Source organism: Cotesia glomerata, linkage group LG3 (assembly GCF_020080835.1).
Source record: "Cotesia glomerata isolate CgM1 linkage group LG3, MPM_Cglom_v2.3, whole genome shotgun sequence".
Taxonomy (NCBI): Eukaryota; Metazoa; Arthropoda; class Insecta; order Hymenoptera; family Braconidae; genus Cotesia; species Cotesia glomerata.
This window is the reverse complement of record NC_058160.1, coordinates 25,245,611-25,266,913: the sequence shown is the minus strand read 5'-3', so window position 1 is coordinate 25,266,913 and position 21,303 is coordinate 25,245,611. Positions and strand designations below refer to the sequence as shown.

The 21,303-nt window shown below is 29.1% G+C and overlaps 5 protein-coding genes across 10 annotated transcripts; 4 read left to right on the top strand and 1 right to left on the bottom strand.

Annotated features, from left to right (window-relative positions):
- Nucleotides 1-1,070: 1,070 nt before the first annotated feature.
- Nucleotides 1,071-19,498, top strand: LOC123260982 (prostaglandin reductase 1-like). Of its 6 annotated transcripts, none has more exons than XM_044722403.1 (5): nucleotides 1,071-1,416; nucleotides 2,552-2,846; nucleotides 3,095-3,368; nucleotides 3,473-3,826; nucleotides 3,891-4,196. In XM_044722403.1, exons 1-4 carry the CDS (start codon nucleotides 1,311-1,313, stop codon nucleotides 3,812-3,814), a joined length of 1,017 nt encoding a protein of 338 aa, XP_044578338.1. In that variant the 5' UTR covers nucleotides 1,071-1,310; the 3' UTR covers nucleotides 3,815-3,826; nucleotides 3,891-4,196. The 6 variants fall into 6 exon arrangements, 5 of the variants coding, with proteins under 5 accessions (XP_044578338.1, XP_044578339.1, XP_044578337.1 ...); XM_044722404.1 differs by having other exon boundaries at nucleotides 1,072-1,416; nucleotides 3,473-3,814; nucleotides 3,890-4,196; XM_044722402.1 differs by lacking the exons at nucleotides 2,552-2,846; nucleotides 3,095-3,368; nucleotides 3,473-3,826; nucleotides 3,891-4,196 and adding exons at nucleotides 11,404-11,698; nucleotides 11,852-12,125; nucleotides 12,232-13,346 and having other exon boundaries at nucleotides 1,237-1,252; nucleotides 1,311-1,416.
- Nucleotides 7,018-9,292, top strand: LOC123260981 (prostaglandin reductase 1-like). Its single transcript, XM_044722399.1, has 4 exons — nucleotides 7,018-7,238; nucleotides 7,338-7,632; nucleotides 8,511-8,784; nucleotides 8,857-9,292. The coding sequence occupies exons 1-4, from the start codon at nucleotides 7,133-7,135 to the stop codon at nucleotides 9,196-9,198; spliced, it is 1,017 nt and encodes a 338-aa protein (XP_044578334.1). The 5' UTR covers nucleotides 7,018-7,132; the 3' UTR covers nucleotides 9,199-9,292.
- LOC123260984 (prostaglandin reductase 1-like) lies at nucleotides 9,601-11,054 on the top strand. The gene is made up of 4 exons (XM_044722405.1): nucleotides 9,601-9,858; nucleotides 9,922-10,216; nucleotides 10,295-10,568; nucleotides 10,636-11,054. The coding sequence occupies exons 1-4, from the start codon at nucleotides 9,753-9,755 to the stop codon at nucleotides 10,975-10,977; spliced, it is 1,017 nt and encodes a 338-aa protein (XP_044578340.1). The 5' UTR covers nucleotides 9,601-9,752; the 3' UTR covers nucleotides 10,978-11,054.
- LOC123260980 (S-adenosylmethionine sensor upstream of mTORC1) lies at nucleotides 12,396-14,694 on the bottom strand. The gene is made up of 3 exons (XM_044722398.1): nucleotides 14,510-14,694; nucleotides 13,286-14,241; nucleotides 12,396-12,484 (listed from the first exon to the last, which is right to left on the bottom strand). Exons 1-2 carry the CDS (start codon nucleotides 14,639-14,641, stop codon nucleotides 13,336-13,338), a joined length of 1,038 nt encoding a protein of 345 aa, XP_044578333.1. The 5' UTR covers nucleotides 14,642-14,694; the 3' UTR covers nucleotides 12,396-12,484; nucleotides 13,286-13,335.
- LOC123260986 (60S ribosomal protein L28) lies at nucleotides 14,886-16,037 on the top strand. Its single transcript, XM_044722408.1, has 4 exons — nucleotides 14,886-15,026; nucleotides 15,404-15,499; nucleotides 15,576-15,818; nucleotides 15,906-16,037. The coding sequence occupies exons 2-4, from the start codon at nucleotides 15,413-15,415 to the stop codon at nucleotides 15,990-15,992; spliced, it is 417 nt and encodes a 138-aa protein (XP_044578343.1). The 5' UTR covers nucleotides 14,886-15,026; nucleotides 15,404-15,412; the 3' UTR covers nucleotides 15,993-16,037.
- Nucleotides 19,499-21,303: the final 1,805 nt, after the last annotated feature.

Sequence of the window (21,303 nt, the reverse complement as noted above, 5' to 3'; positions counted from 1 at the left end):
ATGTACACGCATGCCGTAGCTATTATGAAGAGAACGAGCTCCTAAGTGCCCTTATTCTCCTGCTATGTCGATGTAACCCGGAGTTGTTTACACTGCGCATGTAATATCAAATATGTTATAAATTAAACTATTTTTTAAAGCAACAATTACATCTTAGAATAAATAAAATCATTTTTTAAAAATTATCTTCATCTATTTTCAGAATTTTAGCCAATAGTCATCTAACAAAATTAAATATCCAATAATATAAACAAAACAAACAATTTTAAATTAAATAATTAATTTAAACAAATATTTATTATCTATCAAAAGTTAAAAAAATTAGTTTAATTTTATGAATTTGATAAAATTTTATAATTTAAGTTTGAAAGGATTAATGATAAAAATTTAATGGAATAATTGTGTATAACGAGGAAAAAATGACTTTTAAGTAATACAATAAATTAATGAGACGGAAGGAGGGAGGGATGATCTAGGAATAATGTATTTATCTGAGACAGATAAAATCAGAAAGAGATATTGCAAATTTAGTTTCGGTCCATTGAGTTCTAAATGCGGAGACTGAATAATCAGGCATACATGCATCCTAAAGAGGATTTCTTGCTCACGTTCCATGTGAGATCTATGGTAAAAGGATGTACAAAGTTAGTATACTCTTATTGCTCATCACCTCTTTGATCTTGCTCGTCGGTCCGTGAAACGCTCGCTGATTTTTTAGCTGATTAAACTAGTCTGCAAATAAAAGAAGAAATCGAGATCTGGGAGAAAAAAAAAGGTTAGTTATTTATTCTTAATTAAGATCGTCTTAACTTCTGTTAATTTCTTAGTGGGTTATAAAGCCTGAGGTTGAAGGGCGCAGGGTTGGAAGAAAAGTTTGTTGAGTGATACGATGAGAGAATAATTAAATAAGTTGTAATGAAAATGATTAAAGTGTAATAATTTCAAAAAAAGTTGCGATACTTCCTGCGAATCCTGTTCTACTGGTGAAGTTAAATAAAAAAATATTAATTTATTTATTTATAAAGTTTGCAAAATTGTTGAAAATTGTTTATAGATTGCCGGTAAAGTTGGTAAAATATTTTTTTTATTTTACTTTATTTTTATAATGCAATGTATATTTGTAAAGAGATCGTGAGTCACATGATATCATAGCGGGCGATGTTTCTCACAGACAGTCGCCGGTTTATATATAAATTGAATCAGTCTGCTGCACGTGGTTATCAGTTGAATAAAACTTTTGTCAACAAAAATTGTAAGTTTCATTTTTTTATTTACTTTAATTCAATTATTTTATTCTTTTTCTTCTTAAGATGGTGGTTGCGAAGAAATATGTTATTGCCAAGTATTTTGAAGGCGAACCTCAGCCGAGTGATTTGAAATTGGTTGAAGAAGAGTTGCCAAAAGTCAAAGATGGAGGTATTGTAAATTTTTAATTAATTTATTAATATACAGATATACAGAATAGGTAAAGTCATTAACAAATATGCTATTGATATTGACATTTTTGGAGGACCAGCAGATAAAATAAAAAGTAAAGCAAAAAGGGTGATTCTAAAATAATAACATTCCAGGTGTACCAATAGTGATTATAAACTATCAGATATATATTATATTTTTCTTTTCTTTTAAATATTTTCTTTCAAATTTTTAAAAATTTGTAAATTTTTAGATAGATAGATATATATTTATTTGTCCTTAGAGCCGAAGCTCCCTCAAGGCCATCAATAAGCAATACATTTTATATATATATATATATATATATATATATATATATATATATATATATATATATATATATATATATATATATATATATATATATATATATATATATGTATAAGTATACAGTATAAAAATACAATTACAATAGTACTGTGAGTTTGATAATATAACAACAGCAAGGTTTTAAAGTTACCTAAATACAATAAAGTTACTTAATAAATTTACAGTAGTTAGTTAGTAAATTTATAAACACTTTGAGACACTTTGAAACAGAAATTATAATTAATTAAACAAATATAATAATGATTTTAATTGTCATTAGCCAGAAAAAATGAAAAAGATGCATTTTGAGTTCCAGATACGTATACCATTGATTATAAAAGATTGTTCATACATATTATTATTTGCTCTTGGCAAACGCAAGTAATCTTGTCTAATGTCACCTCTACGCATTGATACATTAAGTTATTGAAGTCCTGGGCCAAACAACTGCCGATAATTTAGCCTTATTTCTTTAAAAAACAAACATGCTATGAAATAAATTTCTTATCGTGTATCGTGTATCGTTATAAATTTCTTACATTTATCTTCTCTTTACAGATGCTATGTATTGAAATATAAAATCATTATTACTAAACATTCTACACATGAAAATGTAACATATTGTTGTAAATTGTCGAGGGCGTTTCTTTACAAATAAAATAAAAATATTTTTAAACAAAAAGTACTTACACAGAATAAAACTATTTTTATAAAAATTCTAAATTTCATTTCTGAGATGTAAAATTATTTATTTATTATTTCACATTTTATGTATCTTTTTTTATAGAAATTTTGGTTGAAGCTGAATATTTATCAGTTGACCCGTACATGAGACGATACACGATAAGATACCCATTGAATTCAACGATGATTGGAGGACAAGTTGCTAAAATAATTGAATCTAAAAATGCTAACTATCCGGTTGGCAAAAGAATCGTTGGAAGATTGGGATGGAGAACGCATACAATCATTAATGTAGATAAGAATGATGATGGGAGTAAGTTGTATTTTAAGCCATATCTTTTACCTGACCTTGATGATCTACCGGTATCGCTTGGCCTGGGAGTGCTTGGTAACACTGGGTGAGTTTAAAAATACAAGTATTTTTTTTGATAATTATTATTAAAAAAAAATTAACTTAAATGAAGAAAGTAATTTTGAAGAACTTTATCGTCTTAATTTGAGTAGAAAAATTCTTAAACTGAGAAATTTAAATAAATTTTACTAGATTCAAAAATTTCTCTCTTGATTCAAGTTAATTTTTTTTTAGTGTATATTAATGAAGAAATAAATTATAATACTTTATTGATGATGTTGAAAATTAATTTAGGAATACAGCATATTTTGGATTCACGGAAATTTGCAATCCAAAGGCAGGAGAAACTTTGGTTGTGTCAGGAGCAGCAGGAGCTGTAGGATCTCATGTCGGGCAAATTGGAAAAATTTTGGGGATGAAAGTAATAGGAATCGCTGGCAGTGATGAAAAATGTAAATGGATTACCAGCGACCTGGGATTCGACCATGCGATTAATTACAAAACTCAAAACGTAGCGACAGAGTTGAAAAAAGTTGCTCCCCAAGGAATTGACTGTTACTTTGACAATGTAAGCAATTGTTATTATTATTTATGTTTTGTATTTAAATTAAGTTTGCTTGCAGCTTCTCGGTGTTTAATTTAAAAAATCAACTGTGTATTTAACTTATTTAGGTGGGTGGAGAAATATCGAGCGCAGTTATTTACCAAATGAATCCATATGGGCGAGTTTCAGTATGTGGTTCTATCTCAGCATACAATGCTAATCCTGACGCTTTGCCCAAGTGTACTATCACTCAACCTGCTATGGTAATGCAGCAATTGAAAGTAGAAGGATTTCAGTGGCTTCGTTGGAAAGATCGTTTGATGGAAGGAGTAGAAAAAAATCTCCAGTGGGTTCGAGAAGGGAAACTCAAGTATCGCGAAACTGTAACAGAAGGATTCGAAAATATGTTCGACGCATTCTCACAAATGCTCCGGGGTGGAAATATCGGGAAAGCTATCGTTAAAGTCTAAACGTTTTCTGATTTAAGGTAAAAGCCCCAATAGATGATCATAGACTGGTACGTGATCATCTATTGGGGCTTTTACCTTATTTCTTTTATAAAATTACTCAATCACTTTTTCAAAAAATATATCAAACATTTTTTCCACGCATACTTGGTGCGAGACACTAACGTGTTTCTGAATATATGAATATATTTTTAAGATTTCTATAAAATATTTTTGGTGAAGGATATTTCGATATTGTTTATCGTTTTACATTTTTAATATATTTTGCTATGACGTTATTATAATTCCTTATTATGCTTCAATTATTACAATGTATTAGTTAGTACGTCATAATCTTACAAAGAATGTTTTTAATACTTTTAATAAATAACCAAAACAACAAAAAGATTATTTCTTCTATACTTTAGTGTATTTTTATCAACAAGTGTTTGATTATGTTGATTAGATTAGTTTAAATTAGATAGATATTCATTATTCCAAGGTGATAATTACCAAATAGCTAGTAAAGTATACAATCTGCATTAAATAATAAAATAATATGAGAATAAGCACAAACTATATGGATCAAGTACTTTATTTAGAGATGTAGTACTCTGTTTTCATTTACACTCTATATGTTCTATATGAATAATAATTATTTTAATTCAATAAATATAACAGAATAAAGCTTGATATTTTAATTTTTAATTTCACACTTAAGCGCTTTAATATTTTCGATTCAACTGAAGAGACTAAGATAATTTTTGAAGTTGTTGATATAAGTTAAAGATCTAAATTAAATACTCCAATATTTTATTCTTGAAAACTTTAATACTAGAAACATGTAATATATCAATTTAATAAATTATAAAAAATTCAATAATTATATAACAATTTAATACATTAATTTTTTGACAATAGAATATCGATGCATGTTTCCATTATTATAAGCAACCAAACGAATAGCTTCACTTGAATAATATCAAAATTATTTTAATCAATTCGACAATACAGAAAAAAAAAATTTACTTGAATCAAGTAAATAATTTTGTAAAATTTAATCTTCTTGATTTGAGTAATAAATTATTAAATTAAGAAATTTTACTTGATTCAAGAATTTTTCATCTTGATTCAAGACAATGAAACTGTCCCAGAGGAGGAAAAATCTGATGATCAAATAAAAAAAACCTCCTCGATGATAATTACAAGAAATAAATGTGTGTGAATGTGTAATTGTTGTTTAGTCAGGATCTGGCCTGAGCTATTGTTATTTCGTCAGGATAGGACCTGAGCTATTGTTGTTTCGTCAGGAGCTGGCCTGAGCTAGTGTTATTTTGTCAGGAGCTGGCCTGAGCTATTGTTATTTCGTCAGGAAGGACCTGAGCTATTGTAATAATAACTATCTCTTGGTGAGAATAGCTTAATGCGTATTGCCAAATGTAGGCGAATACTGATGACTCTTCTGGAGAGTGCTATTAGATTGTATGTGTGTGAGAGAGAAACGATCAAAGCCAAGGAAGCACGATCAAAACCACGGGCCGTCAATACCCAAAAGAATGAGAGAGAGCTCGGATGTATGGCGTTAGTCCGAATTACCGTGTTATTTCTATAAAATTGCGTTTTACCGAAAATAATTGAATTCGTGAATATGATTCGAATGATAGTAAATAAAATGATGTTAAACGATGTGATTTTTGAGAATGTCTCAATTGTACTGTATGATGCGTAATACGCGAGAATGATTGCGTGAAAATTACTTCTGATTCAAGGGCCTCAGAGCAACTGGTGGTACTGGCCACCGCACGAGCAAATTTGGTTTTTCCTATACGGCCCCGATCGGCGCTATACCGTTCTGCGCATCCGCTGCAACTTGTCGCCTACGATGTCTCCCGAAATTGTTCGAGAAAATTCTCGTTGAAGCTAGAGCTAATATATAGATATAGTCATCTGATTTCGTACGCCCACGCTCTCTCTCAACAGATATAGATGTAATTGTATAGTACAATACATGCATGATTCTACTCTGCACACACACACACGTTCATGGTCTATCGTATAGGTACGACTCGACTCGACAGAAACTTTTCAATAGTATATTACACACCTAGGGAAGTAAAGTAAGAAATGTCTCAGATCACATGTAATTGTTGGCCGAGGCGAAGCCGAGGTCGACAAACATGTGATCTGAGGCTTTCTTATTTCCTGCCCGTGGTGAGAATACTATTTTTCTCCCCTCCGGGCGGAAAGCGTCAATTTTCCGCCCGCTGCGCTAAATGAAAATGCCGCTTTCCGCCTCCGTCGAGGAGAAAAATAGTATTCTCACCACAGGCAGGAAATAAGAAAGCCTCAGATCACATGTTTGTCGACCTCGGCTTCGCCTCGGTCAATAATTACATGTAATCTGAGACATTTCTTATTTTCCAGCCCTAGGTAAGAAAAATACTATTTCTCCTCGACGGAGGCGGAAAGCGGCATTTTCATTTAGCGCAGCGGGCGGAAAATTGACGCTTTCCGCCCGGAGGGGAGAAAAATTATTTTTTTGATCCCATTTTTTTCCAGTGTAATTCTTCAGACAAGAAAGATTTCTCCGGACAAAAAAGTAAATTGCTGGGAATGTTAAAAAATTCTTACGTCAAGAACATAAATTCTCAAAAGAAGTATTTTTCTTCTCAGTGTATAAATATTCTTCCTTAATTCAAGATTATATAAAGCAAAATTAATTTTACTCATTAATTTGGAGACATAAAAATTTCAAGTTGAGAAATTTGTGATATTGAGTCTCACACAGAAAAAAAAAAAACTTCTTGCACCAAAAAAATTGGACAAAAGTTATTTTGGAGCAAGAAGAAAAAAGCTTCTTAGCTCAAGAAAATTCTCTTGCCTCAAGACACTTTGATTTTATTCCAGCCAAGAATTTTTTTTTCTGTGCATTATACTAATCTTAAATTGGTATTTAAAAGTATTAAATACTAAGCATGGTGATAAAATTAAAAAATACAATGAATTACCAGGAATAAGATTAATAATTGTTGCTCATACATAAAATTTTAATTAATATATAATGAATAAATGACTATGACTGTTACATATTTTATCAATTAAAAATACTTATACATATTAAACTTAGTGCAATGACGCAGCGACATTGTACGAGAGTTAAGTGAGTCTGGTGCTTAAGTCCCACTCTTTTCTACATCCGTTTTTTATCTGTAGAGTTACCACGTCTATATAAATACTCATTCAACATATTATCTTTGGTTAACACTCGACACGCCCGTCAAGTTACTAAGCACACAACGTAATAACATTTTAACAAAACAGTAGCGGCAGTATATAGAAATCATGGTGACTGCCAAAAAATACATTATCGCTAAATATTTTGAAGGTGAGCCTCAACCGACTGATTTAAAATTAGTAGAAGAGGAATTACCGGCAATTAAAGATGGAGGTAAGTTTTTATGTAAATTATTATAATATATTTGACAAAAATTATTGGTATTATTATAATTTTTTTTTATTATTATTATTAATTCTGTTATAATTACAGAGTATCTGGTGGAAGCTGAATATTTATCTGTGGACCCCTACATGAGACGTTATACAATGAGATATCCATTAAATTCAACGATGATCGGTTTCCAAGTCGCTAAAATAATCGAGTCAAAACATCCAGATTATCCTGTTGGGAAAAGGATAATGGCGCATATAGGATGGAGAACACATACCATCATTGATGCTAACAGTACTGAAGAGGAGGGAATGTTGAATTTTAAACCTTATATTTTACCAGATTTTGGAGATTTGCCAGTGTCACTTGCTCTTGGTATGCTGGGAATGCCGGGGTAATCATTTTTTTTTAATTTTTATCACAATACAGAAAATAAAAGTTGAAAAAATTTTTTTAAAGAAGATACTGTAATCATCAGACATTTTACAATTTTTATAATAAATTACATTGTTATGAAAAAAAATTCCAAATGTAGAAATTTAAAAAAATTATCAACGCGAATTTTCAATGTCATTGAAGTTAGCAGTCGCTTGACAATTTTTTATTTTTTTTAACAAACAAAATTGTTCCAAAAAATTATTTTAAAAAAATTGCATTTTCAATTTTTCAAAATTTCTACATGTCAATTTTTTTTGCTATAACTTATTTATTAAAAAAATTTTCAAAATTAATAAATGTCTGCTAAATTAATTTCCGTGAAATATTTTTTTTATCATAATTGATTTGTTATAAAAATTAAAAAAATTTTAACATGTCTGCCAATTTCAGTATTTTTTTTTAAGAAAATAATATTAAGTAACTTGTTTATAAAAACTGAAACTAGTATAGAGGATATTATTTCCAGTATTATTATGCGACTTAAATTAGTCAGTAATAAAAAAAAATAATGGTAATAATCCACGGGAACAAAAACAAATAAGGCAGTTTATTACTTAATTTGCACTGTTTAGTTCACTTACTCTAATTTTTTGTTATGTTTCTTCTAAAGAAATTTTAAATAGAGAAAATATGTTTATTTAAATTGACGTAACATAATTTATGTAAGCAATTATTAACACAGTTTTGTAGACTCCTTGAAAGAGTTCAATGGAATATTAAAAATTGAGTAATAACCTGACACCTTTGTCTCTGTTCTCATGAATAGTGTAATATGAAGATGTACTTATAAGTATGAGGAATAAATTATAAACAACTTTCTTTATAAAATTACAGAAATACTGCCTACTTTGGATTTACTGAAATTTGCAAACCGAAAACTGGAGAAACTTTAGTTGTCTCAGGAGCTGCTGGTGCTGTGGGCTCACATGTTGGTCAAATTGGAAAAATTTTGGGCCTCAATGTAATAGGAATCGCCGGTAGTGATGAAAAATGTAAATGGATCACCAAAGATCTAGGATTTGATCATGCAATTAATTACAAAACACAAAATGTAGCTGAAGAATTAAAAAAATTCGCCCCAGATGGAGTCGATTGTTATTTCGACAATGTAAATTTATTTAATTACTATGACAAGGTTGAATTTATTTGTACATTGCTAATGTGTATATTTGATTAACAGGTGGGTGGAGAAATATCCAGCACAATTATTTACCAAATGAATCTTTACGGACGTGTGGCAGTATGCGGATCTATTTCTGCTTACAACGCTGAACTCAATTCACTTCCGAAGTGTACTATAATACAGCCACCTATTGTAACTCAGCAAATAAAATTAGAGGGATTCATGGTGATGCGTTGGCTGGATCGCTGGATGGAAGGAATCGAGAAGAATCTTAAGTGGATCCATGAAGGCAAATTGGTCTATCATCAAACTGTAACAGAGGGCTTTGATAAAATGTTTGATGCCTTTGTAGGTATTTTGAAAGGTCAAAATACTGGAAAAGCCATTGTAAAAGTTTGATACGTTTATCAAAGAGAAAAATATTACCAAATTTTTATTAATATTTTCTTCATTTTGATTTTTTTTCAATAAAAATTTTTTTCTTGACTTGAAATTTTTTGAAGGCCTTGATTCATTTTTTTTGTTTTTTTTGTGAAGATCGCAATTTTTTTCATAAATATACTCATTTTTTTTTATTTATGAAAAGCGATTTTTTAAAAAATTATATAAATAATTTTATTTTCAGTTTTATATCTTTAATTTGTTTCTTTACTTAAAATTAAATTTCTAGCAGAAAAATTATCAAAAAAATATATTACCCAGTTTTTTGGATTGATATAAAATTACTTGTTTTTTACTTTAAAAATAAATTTAGATAAAATTGATAATTTAATTACTTTATGAAAATATATAGATAAAGATAACTAATCTCATGTACATTCAATGTATGAAAGTGAATCACATGATGTTATGTCTCGTATACTTTATCCACTTGCAAATAAATTTGTATCTTGCGTTAGTTTACAAATAACCGGTGCGCAGTAGAATAAACACTTAATTATTTTAAGTTTAAAATGGTTATTGCAAAAAAATTTATAATTGTGAAATACTTTGAAGGAGAACCCAAAGCAACAGATGTTAAAATAGTAGAAGAAGAATTACCGGCTATTGAAGACGGAGGTATTTGTTTAATAAACATATTAATTAATACTAATTTACACATTATATATTTAAAAATTGCAGAATATTTGATAGAAGCTGAATATTTATCGGTAGATCCTTACATGAGATTCTTTAGCAACAAACTACCACTGAATTCAACGATGATCGGAGCTCAAGTTTCTAAAATTATTGAGTCTAAAAATCCAGATTATCCTGTGGGAAGTCGAGTCGTCGGGCGTATCGGTTGGAGGACGCACACTATTATCAATTTAAATAATTTTTCTGAAAATACAGTTTATAGTATAAAGCCTTATATTCTGCCTGACTTTGAAGATCTTCCTCTGTCCCTTGCTCTGGGGGTCCTAGGACATCCTGGGTAACTATTAATTAAAAAAAATATAATTTTATATTAATAAATAATGTCTAAAATATAAAAATATGTTAATTGATATAGAAACACTGCATACTTTGGATTTATTGAAGTTTGCAAACCGAAAACTGGAGAAACTTTAGTTGTCTCAGGAGCTGCTGGTGCTGTAGGCTCGCATGTTGGTCAAATTGGAAAAATTTTGGGCCTCAATGTAATAGGAATCGCCGGTAGTGATGAAAAATGTAACTGGATCACCAAAGATCTAGGATTTGACCATGCGATTAATTACAAAACGCAAAATGTAGCTGAAGAATTAAAAAAAATCGCCCCAGATGGAATTGATTGTTATTTCGACAATGTAATTCATTTAGAATTTAATGTTTTAAATAATTTTATTTAATGGTAATTTTTATTTAATTCAACAGGTGGGTGGAGAAATTTCAAGCATAGTGATGCATCAAATGAATCCTTTTGGCCGAGTTTCGGTTTGCGGTTCAATATCAGCTTACAATGAAGATCCTGGCAGCTTACCTCAATGTACAGAAGTATTTTCAACTATTTTGGACAATCAATTACAAATTGAAGGTTTCATTACCATTCGCTGGATGGATCGATTCCGAGAAAGTTTTAATAAAAATTTTCAGTGGATCCAAGAGGGAAAATTGGTGTATCACGAAACTGTGACTGATGGTTTTGATACCATGTTTGATGCGTTTGTTGATATGCTGCATGGAAAAAATTTAGGAAAAGCTATTGTTAAAGTATAACCATCAGATTGTAAAATTACTGTAATGTATCTGATAAACTTAAGAAAATATATGAAAAAATTAAATTCACATTGAAACTTGATTAGCAATTATTATTTAAAATTTTATATCATCACATTTAATCATAGACAATTAAATAATGAATCACATGGTCTCAGCCCCTTCCAAGTTATCTCTACTGCACATTCCCGACAACTTGCATCTAGATAATTCATATCTAGCATTGTAGTGTTATTTTATGCAGCAATGGTAGTAGCAAAAAAATATGTTGTTGTCAAGTATTTTGAAGGAGAGCCAAAGTCTACAGACTTAAAATTAATCAATGAAGAATTACCATTGCTGAAAAATGGAGGTACTCTTTAATTTAATATTGACCTATTGGAAAAATTAGCCAGTTCAAGCAAAATAAAAATCTTTCTGTTGTAGAAATTTTGGTTGAAGCTGAATATTTATCAGTTGATCCTTATATGAGACTTTACATAAAACAAGTCCCATTGAACTCTACGATGTTTGGAGCACAAATTGCGATAATTGTTGAATCTAAAAATGCAAATTATCCAGTTGGGAAAAGAATCGTTGGACATTTAGGCTGGAGAACACATACAGTAATTAACATGAATGATTTTGATGAAGATAGTTTGTTGGAATTAAAGCCAGAAATACTACCGGACACTGGAGATTTACCGGTGTCACTTTGCCTTGGTGTGCTAGGACTTATTGGGTAATTCACTGCAATAATTCTGTAAATAAAAAAATTATCTGACAGAGATTTCTTGGTTAAAAAACTAAATTTATTAATTCAATACATAAACGTTCTAAACATTTTGTTAGAGTTTGATTATGGTCCTTATATTACTTTACACAAATTCTCCAGGCATACAGCATATTTTGGATTAATGGAAATTTGCAAGCCAAAGGCAGGAGAAACTTTGGTTGTATCAGGAGCAGCAGGAGCTGTTGGATCTCATGTCGGGCAAATTGGAAAAATTTTGGGGATGAAAGTAATAGGAATCGCTGGCAGTGATGAAAAATGTAAATGGATTACCAGCGACCTGGGATTCGACCATGCGATTAATTACAAAACTCAAGACGTAGCGACTGAGTTGAAAAAAGTTGCTCCCCAAGGAGTTGACTGTTACTTTGACAATGTAAGCAATTGTTATTACTATTTGTGTCTTATGTATTTAAATTAAGTTTGCTTGCAGCTTCTCGGTATTTAATTTAAAAAATCAACTGTGTATTTAACTTATTCAGGTGGGTGGAGAAATATCGAGCGCAGTTATTTACCAAATGAATCCATATGGGCGAGTTTCAGTGTGTGGTTCTATCTCAGCATACAATGCTAATCTTGACGCTTTGCCCAAGTGTACTATCACTCAACCTGCTATGGTAATGCAGCAATTGAAAGTAGAAGGATTTCTCATGTTGCGCTGGAAAGATCGGTCAATGGAAGCATTTGAAAAAAATCTCCAATGGATCCGCGAAGGAAAACTTGTTTATCGAGAAACTGTAACAGAAGGTTTTGAAAATATATTCAATGCGTTTTTACATATGCTCCGTGGGAGTAACATTGGCAAAGCCATTGTCAAAGTTTAGATAAAAAGTAAGGGGCACAATCAGTGTGAAATTTTCAAAAAATCGATTTTTTTTTTCATATTTCGATAGGTTGTACCTTTACAAATAACGTTTTTAAATTTCAAATAGTTTTTGAGTTACAGCCATTTAAAGAGTAGCCTCTCGGCAGTTAGAATAAGATCATTTTATCTTTAAACGCGTTTTTCTCGAAACAGCATTTTTCAAATTTGTTAGAGTAATTCCTCGAAGGCAAATGATCTGATCACTACCAATTTTTTTTTCTGCATGTTCTGTATATAATTCTCCATACAATGACTCTCCAGTTTTTTTATCTGATCAAAAATCGAATTTTGGCAGGCCAAAAATGACCAAAATTTTAGGGAAATTTAACTTTTTTTTTTAACGCGCCATTTTGTCAATTTTTGATATTTTTTTTCAACCGAGGGTCATTGTACGGACAATATTTTCTAGTTTAACGAGAATTTTTTTTTTTTTTTCCGTTTCATTCAACAGTGGAAGACCTTTTTTTTTTAGCGCCATCGAAGATCGCGTGTAACTCGGAAAATATTTAATTTTTTTCTTTCAAAATTTTACTGTATATTCTTAAAATATGTATTAATATACCCTTAACATTTTAAAACAATTCATACAGAAGTTATTTTTATTTTAATTCCCAAAAATCGCCTTTTTTTTAGGCTGTCACACTGGTTGTGTCCTTTAACTAAAAACATACCTGTATTTCTCTTGAAGAGAGCTTTTAAAACAATAAAATAAATCAGCAAATCATTTATCAATTACATCTGGTAATTCATTAAAAACATCTGCTAAGTCTTCTTTTGCAACCTTTACGCTCGACGCTTTGTCTTTGTCTTCCGCACAAACTGTTTGGAAATCTTGTGGTATAAAAATTTTCCCGTTTGAATTGAACAAAACATCATCAACTGATAGATTTTTCTGCAGAGTTACCCACCTGACAGCAGTGTCTTTTTTTACACACCTTCTATAACAAATACAATGAATATGTTGCAATTTTTCATAAGTTATCCTCATGAATCCCAAGTTAGCTAGTACATATCGCCAGGATTTCATTATTTTAGCGTTCGCATTAACGTGTTTAGAGTCTGGAGTTATTATTATCAATAGTCCCGAGTCTTTTAGCAGCTCATAAGCCTTCTCGCAGCATCTAAACCTTTGCTCTGGACAAGGAAAATATTCCAGCAGCAGAGAAAAGATACACACGTCAAAAGATTTCTTTTCAAACTCTATCACACTTTTGTTATCCTTACTTAAAAGTGTCTCATCTCCCAGAGTAACATTTAAAAAATCACATTGAAAGACTTGATCACTTGCTGGAACTAGATCAATAGCAGTAACATCTAGGTTTTCATCATCAGCAAAAGGATTATAGCAGCTGCCTACATCTAACATTTTTATTTTTCTTTCATTTACTACTTCATTACCTTTACTCAATGATTCTCCAGGTAAATCATTCAGGTCATCAAGATTTAATTTTTTTATAATATCCCTTTCACGTTCATAATATTTTCTTTTACCTCCACCAAAGAAGTATTCGTAACATCTATTTTTAATCCATCGAATTCGACAATTGCTTTTATCTGTCACTTGTTTGATGTTATTGTTGATATTCCAATGATTCGTTGCTAGTTGTTGCATCGATGCCGCATAGTTCTAATAATTAAAAAAATTTGTATTGTTATTTATTTTTAATGATATTAAAAAATAATTTTTATTACAAATAAATTATAAAAAAAAAATATTTTTTTTTTTAAATTTATGCTTGTCATTTTTTTTTTATTTTTAAATGAAAAATTTTATTATTATAATTTCTCCACAATAATTTGATTGTTACAAAAATCTAAAAAAATTGACAGATGTCTGCTAATTTCATTATCATTATTTTTAAATAAAAATAACAAATAAAATTCTTAAATCTAACCTGTAAATCATCAGTTCTTGTGAGATGACGTTTCCAAGCTTCATTTGATCCGTACTTGCGATAATCTTCTCTTAAGCGATTATGTGTTTCTTTAATTAATGCTGCTAATTTTTTATGTTCTTCACTTGCCATTTCAATAAATATTTAAATAAATATGTTACACATCTACTTTAAATTTCTTTAGAAAATTATTCTCCAATCCATGTTACCGATAAAACAGCAACGTAACAAGTCGTAGAAAATAAAATTCAAATTTTCCCGCGTCTACTCTCTGCGATCTGACGCCAAAGTCAGTAGAGCAATTTATTTATTAATTTGAAAATTACTAATCTATAAATTATTATAAAATAATCATTGAGTAATTATTATTTTATTTTTTACATTACTTTTAATCTTTTTTTTTCCGTCGAAAGTATGAAAAAAATTTTTTTAACAAACATGATATTGTCAGATCATTTCCTTCAATCATCGTTCTTTCTCAAGTTTCTCTTCTTTTGCTGTGTCTCACACGCACGAGGTATATTTATTTATTTTCGTTTTATTTACTCTAATTAATTAAATATTAATTAGGAAAATTACTTTTATTATTAATTAAGAACAAATCGCTATAATTTTTCCATAATTATTTTAGTTTAAAGAGAATTATTTTGTGAATTAGAAAGTACTCTGGACATGTGTCAATGTTAACCTCAAAATTACTGTCGATATTTAACAATTATTTTATATTTTTAAATAATAACATTATTAAATAAATAATCTTATTTTTTTTTTAATCGATAAACTGCTTATTAAATATACAATAATTTTTTTTTCTTGAGAAATTTAAGAAACAATTTTCTAACCTTAAATTTAGAATTGTATAAATTAAATTTGTTAATTACAAATTAATTCTAGGTCGTCACCATGTCGTCGCATTTAAACTGGATGATCATCCGTAACAACAATGCTTTTCTTCTCAAGAAGAGAAACATCAGCAAGCCCTTCTCAACGGTAAATTTTTTTTATTTAACATTAAACTACTAAACCTATGAGCATAGACAGTTGAATAATTAATTATTTTATTCAGGAGCCAAACAACTTGACAAACTTGAGCAGCTACCGCTACTCAGGTCTGGTCCACCGCAAAACCGTTGGAATTGTGGACACCCCAGACAAGAAAGGTTTCACGGTAGTTTACAAGAAGCCAAAGGCTGCCACCAAGCCCGCTAAAGCTACCATCAGACGGACAATGAAAGCCGGAGCTCGTCGTTCTCTCTACAAGTTAAAGAACTTGTTATCATGCAATAAATACCGTCGTGATCTTATTAAGGTTCGTAATTAAAATCGTATCTACTTAGTTATTTTAATAACAATTGTTTACGCATTTATTTAATTGGTTATTCTTATGTAATTACAGCCAGCTCTTCGTCGTGCAAGTGCTGTCCTCCGATCGCAGAAACCACTCCCGGCTAAGAAGACCCGTGCTCCTAAAAAAGCTGATTAAACTTGCTAATTTTATTAATAAAATAATTGAAACTAATTTTCAACCGTATATTCAACAATAGTAAAACAAAAATAATTAATTTAATTATTAATTAATAATCAACACTATCTAGGTTTTATGAGTATTGAATATATTATAAGAAATCATTTAAATTATTCTTGTTCTACTATTGAAAGAGTCTGATATTTTTTTTTTAATAGTACTAAGTATTTTAGTTTCTAAACTTTTAGTTATAAGTAAATTAATTAAATTTCAAGTACTGCGATTTATTTAGCAAATCAGGTAATTATTGATCTAATTAATCAGTAATTGATTACTATTTTACTAAACAATAGTTTTTTTCTTTGCAGGACATTCATCCAATTTTGAAACCTGAAAAGTCTGGAGCTACTAATCCATATTTTGTTATGATTACTATTAAAATGGTAAATATCAAAAATATTAACTTCTATTTAATATAAATACATTTATGATGAAATGCTTTACCACCAAGATCTATGAATGCCGTGATTTTATTTTGTATTTGCTAACTGACTAATTAAAATTCAAACTAATTGGTTTATTGAATTAGGTACACATTTATTAGTAGAACAATTTTATTACAGATTCATTGAACTAACACATGCGACCGATCGGATGGCTATTTTATTTTGGTGAGTTAAAATTTTTGTTTTTAATCAAAGTTCATTGCTTATTTATGATGAAATACTTTACCACCAAGATCTATGATTGCCATGATTTTATTTTGTATTTGCTAATCTGATTAATTCAAGCAAAAATTAATTACTTTAATTAATTAGAAATAATTTTATTAATAAAATAATTTTATTACAGATTCATCTAATTAGAGAATGCTGCTAATTGGATTCTTTTATTTTGGTAAGTTGACATTTTTTTAATAAATATACAAAATTTATTACACGTTTATGATGAAACACTTTACCACCAAGATCTATGATCGCCGTGATTTTATTTTGTATTTGCTAACTGACTAATTGGAACCAAAATTAACTAGTTTATTGAAATAAATACAATTTTATTAATAGACTAATTTTTTTATAGATTCCTACACTAGAGGATGCAACCGATTAGACGAATATTTTATTTAGGTGAGTCAGAATTTTTTTTACAAGATTAATAAAGTCAATTATTTGTTTATGATGAAATATTTTACCACCAAGATCTATGAATGCCGTGATTTTATTCTGTATTTGCTAACTGATTAATTAAAATTAAAAATAAAAGTTTGTTAAAATAAATATAATTTTACTAATAAAATAATTTTATTACAGATTCGTCAAATAAGAAGATGCAACCGATCGGACGATTGTTTTTTTTTTTTGGTAAGTCTAAATTTATTTCACAAGATTAATAAAATCAATTATTTGTTTATGATGAAATACTTTACCACCAAGATCTATGAACGCCGTGATTTTATTCTGTATTTGCTAACTGATTAATTAAAACTCAAGTTGATTTTCTTATATTTAATTTAACTTTTCTAAAGTAGCAATTATATTGCAGATTTATTAAACCGAAGTAAAGGATACAGCTAATTGGATCATCTTATTTTGGTAAGTCAAAATTTTTTTTTAATAAATAAATTAAATTCATTACTCGTTCATGATGAGATATTTTACCACCAAGATCTATGAATGCCGTGATTTTATTTTGTATTTGCTAATCTGATTAAAATTTATCAAAATTATCAAGTTGATTGACTGTGGGTCGATTATTTACTAAAGTAAAATTTATTTACAGACTCGATTGATCAAATAGGGCGATGAACCATTTAATTATTACATGTAAGTAATTTCTTTTATTATAATAATTAAAATGAGTACAATAGTTCTTTTGATTACAGTGACACTCATAATTCCCCGTATTATTTTTATACAAAAATTCTTAATTACTACAAAAATATCATTGTCTTAATAAAAAATAATCCCGTGAGCAAAATCGCTTCACAATTTCTGAGTAATTTAGTTAAGAGAAATTGAAAATTAAAAAGACTTACAAAAGTGAATTCTTTCTGTGTTTATATCTAGTTACTATTGTCTAAAAAATGAAAGATGAAAAAAATTACGAAAATGAAAGTATTGTTTATTTGGTTACAGATTCAGCAATTAAATTTTTAATAAAGTTCACAGTTTAAGTACAGATAATAATTCAAGATGAATAAGCCTTGTTAATGTCTCAATATTAGAATTGTAAATCATTTTTTTATTATTTCACTACCTATTAATATACCAAGATAAACAACTACCAAGATCTATAAACAATGTCTCATTAAATTTACTTATATATTCATAACGATGCATGACTGTATGACGTGTATACTAAATAGACAAAATTATTTGTATGCAGATTATAATCGGTGACACGAAAGGCTAAATCATTAACTCATCTAATTTGACGGGATAAATTCTCTACTACTATTTAAAAAAGTCTAATTTACTTTATTTCGTAACTGCAATAGTCGTATACAATTGGAAATCAATTTTCTTTCTATATAGACGATAATGCCGTTTATAAGTGCAATCTATTTATGTATCGCATGATTATTATAAAAAAATTTTAATTCTTTAAGAAAATTTATTTTTATGTTTATAAATTAGGAAATCATTGATTATTTTTTCATTTTTTATTGTTGCAGATGCGAGTTAGGATTCAGCAGTCAAAAATTTTTTCTTAATTTTACTTGGATGATTAATTAGCTTCATCAATCTTAATAATATGGGAAAATACACCTACTTAAGTTTGTATTTCTTTTGAAATATTTTATTTTTAATAAAAAAAAATCCATGAATATTATTATTGTGTTATATTTTTATTCTTATTAGAGTGCTCTTATTTACATATAAATCTATAGGATATCCTAACAGTGGAAAAACCCAAACGCCTGGAAATTTTGTGAATACTTTATAATTTATTTCGTAACTTATATTTTTACACGGAAAAAAGTGAACTGTAATATTCACTCGGATTCCGGTTAATTTTTATAGTTTCAAACAGTAAAGCGGACATCGGGGTGGCAAAAATATAAATATTACAGAACTTAATGTAGAAAGTATAAAAGCCACAATTTATAATTTAATATCCAAAATAAGTAATTAGTAGCTGTCACTATAGTAAATAACGACTCTTTCATCTTACAAAATTACAGTTTCAAACAGTAAAAATTTTCATTTCAATATATAGTCCATATTATGAGGAGAAGGGGGTCTCACTCTGGGAGAATTTAACATTTCAAACAGTAAAAATTATACTTTTAAAATATACATTTTACCCATCCAAGCAAGTCAATAATTACAGTTTGATTTTTAGCGTTGCGTTTAAAATTTACCATTTTACTTTGTAAATATTGACGTTGCTTGTATTAGAAATTTACTAACTTTATTTTATACTTTTTACATATCATAACATCATTTTTTAGGTACGAAATGATAAATATCAAAGTCTGAATTGTTAATTATTATACTTAAACATTTTAGACATTTACATAGCAAATATTACTGTTTGAAATAGTATTTTCTTCCATGTAAAGAGTAAATTGTAACGTTTAAATGGTAAATATTATAAAGTGAATAGTAAAATCACGATTTTACTATTTGAAATGGTAATTTTTAGCAGTTGTTCATTACTTATTATTTTATTTTATTTATTTCAATTTTTACTTGTATACCGTTCTTGGTTTTTACAAGGCTGGGTCGATGGTAGCTGTCGCATTCCGCGAGTGCGCTACCGTCCTGTGTTTTTATACTGTCCTTGTTTATTCAACGCTTTTTTGGACCCCAGCACGTCCTCTTTTCACTACATAAACGACCTTATTTTTCGCACATTTATAAGGTAAAAGCCCCAATAGATGATATTCATAAATATAGGTATACAAATACATGGAGTGGTCATATACTGGTACATGATCATCTATTGGGGCTTTTACTTTATACTCAAATCTTTATTATTATCACTGCGGCTGTGGACCGACTTGTGCTTTCTGTACCGTATTTACCCTATTCCTTACCCCTTTCTATCGGTTGTTGGAATAGTGGCGATGGGGAAACCGGAGCGACCCCCGACGGGGGCTGTTGGAACTATTCGAACAACCGTCGGGGCTCGAACCCTCGCCTCACGGCATAATGTGCGAGCGAACTAACGGGATAATGACTTAACCCGCTCGGCCATCATGCCGCTTTTTCATTACTTATTATAAATCGACTGTTATTTATTACAGTTTACTTTTTTCCGTGTATAAATATTTTTCTTCACGACTCAATACCAATTAAACTCTTATGCAACAAAAATTTTTCAATCATCTGATAGATTCCTTTAAATAAAAAAACTAATTATCTTCAAGTTTTTAATCAAACAAAAATTATTTAATTCAAATTCAATAAACAATTATTGAAGCGTAGCAAAAATACTTTTAACTAGTATAATTAGTTTTTAATGTAATTTTTTGAACAAATAAAATATAAGTAAGAATTCACGGTCATTTGATTCTTGAGGTCGGTGTTAAGAATCCTGACTGATTTGACTACAGAAACTTGTATCCGAAGGTCGTTAATTCACGGTTCAATGTTACTTTTTTGTTATATTATTTATTAGCTTTTTAAAGAAATGTTTTTTTTTTTTTTGCTTTTACGAAAACCAGTTGTCCTTCCTTACAATCTAATTTGAATTTTTTCACAATATCAAAAAGTTAACTCCTTCATTTCGACGTAATCCAGCTCAACCGATGCTAGAACACGTGTCTAATTTTATTAACTTTTTATCTGTAAAGACTATATCAAGTTTCGAGAATCATTCATTACTTATTTATATCACTGTCCATGATGATACCTTTTTTTGCAGTTTAATCGTTTACATAAAAACCTTCATATACAGGATCTAATAATTCACACAATGCGTTCACGGACACTGTTTTTTTTTTTTTTTTTTGTAATTCTAAAATTATACAATTTTATCTTGATCTTTAAATATAAATTAAAATTATTTTTTTTTTAACAAATTATAATTTTATGAGAAGTAATTAGATATTTTACGTACAGAGAACAAATTTTAAAAAATTCTACGTAAAATAATTACGACTGTTCAAAGTTTAAAAGTTCTTTTGTAGTAAGAGTTGCGGTCTGATGATTCATATTGTTCATTTTCTGGCATCGAAGTCTCTCGCACATATGTCAAGATCAAAGAAAAAAGTTATATGTACATTATTATTATTATTATTGCTGTTGCTATAAAAATAACAATAATTATAGTTATAATAAGAAGAAATAAATTGCAAAGAAAATTTAATAAATGATAAAAT